The sequence below is a fragment of the Hylobates moloch genome, unplaced genomic scaffold, assembly GCF_009828535.3.
Source record: "Hylobates moloch isolate HMO894 unplaced genomic scaffold, HMol_V3 SCAFFOLD_5, whole genome shotgun sequence".
NCBI classification, from domain to species: domain Eukaryota; kingdom Metazoa; phylum Chordata; class Mammalia; order Primates; family Hylobatidae; genus Hylobates; species Hylobates moloch.
In genome coordinates this window covers 114,513,629-114,514,622 of record NW_026652280.1, presented here as the reverse complement: position 1 = coordinate 114,514,622, position 994 = coordinate 114,513,629, and the positions used below count along the sequence as shown (strand labels likewise).

Here is a 994-nt window from a genome sequence, read left to right as displayed (position 1 = left end):
CACATAGTATAAGGTCATGTATGAAGTAATGGGATGAAGGCATGACTATGAGAAACTGCTTAAAGGGGATCCTTTTCATGTGGGACAGAAGATCAGAGAACTCCTAAGACAAGGGGCGGGCTCACATCATTCCTTGGGGACATCTAAGAGTCAGGTCTGAATGAAAGATCATTGGTGAGGTCACTTAAAAATAAATGTGGCCCTTTCCCCTGGCTGGCAGCACAGAAGCCGCAGGATGCCTGTAGTTACTGTAAAAGACGTGGACCTGCAGGAGTTCGTCAGAGCTCTGGCAGCCTTTCTCAAAAAGTCCGGGCAGCTGAAAGTCCCCAAATGCGTGGCCAAGCATAAAGAGCTTGCTCCCTGTGATGAGAACTGGTTCTACACACGAGCTGCTTCCACAGCGTGGCACCTGTACCTCCGGGGTGGTGCTGGGGTTGGCTCCATGACGGAGATTGATGGGGGACACCAAAGAAATGGCGTTACGCCCAGTCACTTCAGTCGAGGCTCCAAGAGTGTGGCCCGCCGGGTCCTCCAAGCCCTGGAGGGGCTGAAAATGGTGGAAAAGGGCCAAGATAGGGGCCACAAACTGACACCTCAGGGACAGAGAGATGTGGACAGAATCACTGGAGAGGTGGCAGCTGACAACAAGAAGCATTAGAACGAACCATGCTAGGTTAATAAATTGCCTCGTTCGTAAAAATAAATAAAAATAAATAAATAAATGTGGAGGGCAGAATTTATCCATTATTATCTCTTGTGAAGGAGACAAAAGCCAGGGGATTCAAAATATATTTATAAGAATCTAGAACCTGTGTAACTTCCCTAGGTTTGTTGTTTTTGTTACCCTGGTCTAGTTATCCAGGGTGAAAAGCTCTTGAGTATTTGTCTGGGGTAACAAAGAGAAGGGAAGAGGGTTTGGGAGACAGGAATTGCCCCACTCCAAATCTGCCTCAGAGGGTAGCTACCGGAAGAGGAAAGCAGGCCTTGGGACTTG

General features: G+C 48.2%; 1 protein-coding gene across 1 annotated transcript; it reads left to right on the top strand.

Annotated features, from left to right (window-relative positions):
- The first annotated feature begins 208 nt into the window (after positions 1-208).
- Positions 209-789, top strand: LOC116468353 (small ribosomal subunit protein eS19-like). Its single transcript, XM_032755291.2, has one exon. The coding sequence runs from the start codon at positions 236-238 to the stop codon at positions 656-658; it is 423 nt and encodes a 140-aa protein (XP_032611182.1). The 5' UTR covers positions 209-235; the 3' UTR covers positions 659-789.
- The last annotated feature ends 205 nt before the right edge of the window (positions 790-994 follow it).

What these genes read in the sequence shown, in the direction of transcription:
- LOC116468353 (XM_032755291.2), top strand. Translation starts at nt 236, where the DNA reads ATGCCTGTAGTTACTGTAAAAGACGTGGACCTGCAGGAGTTCGTCAGA.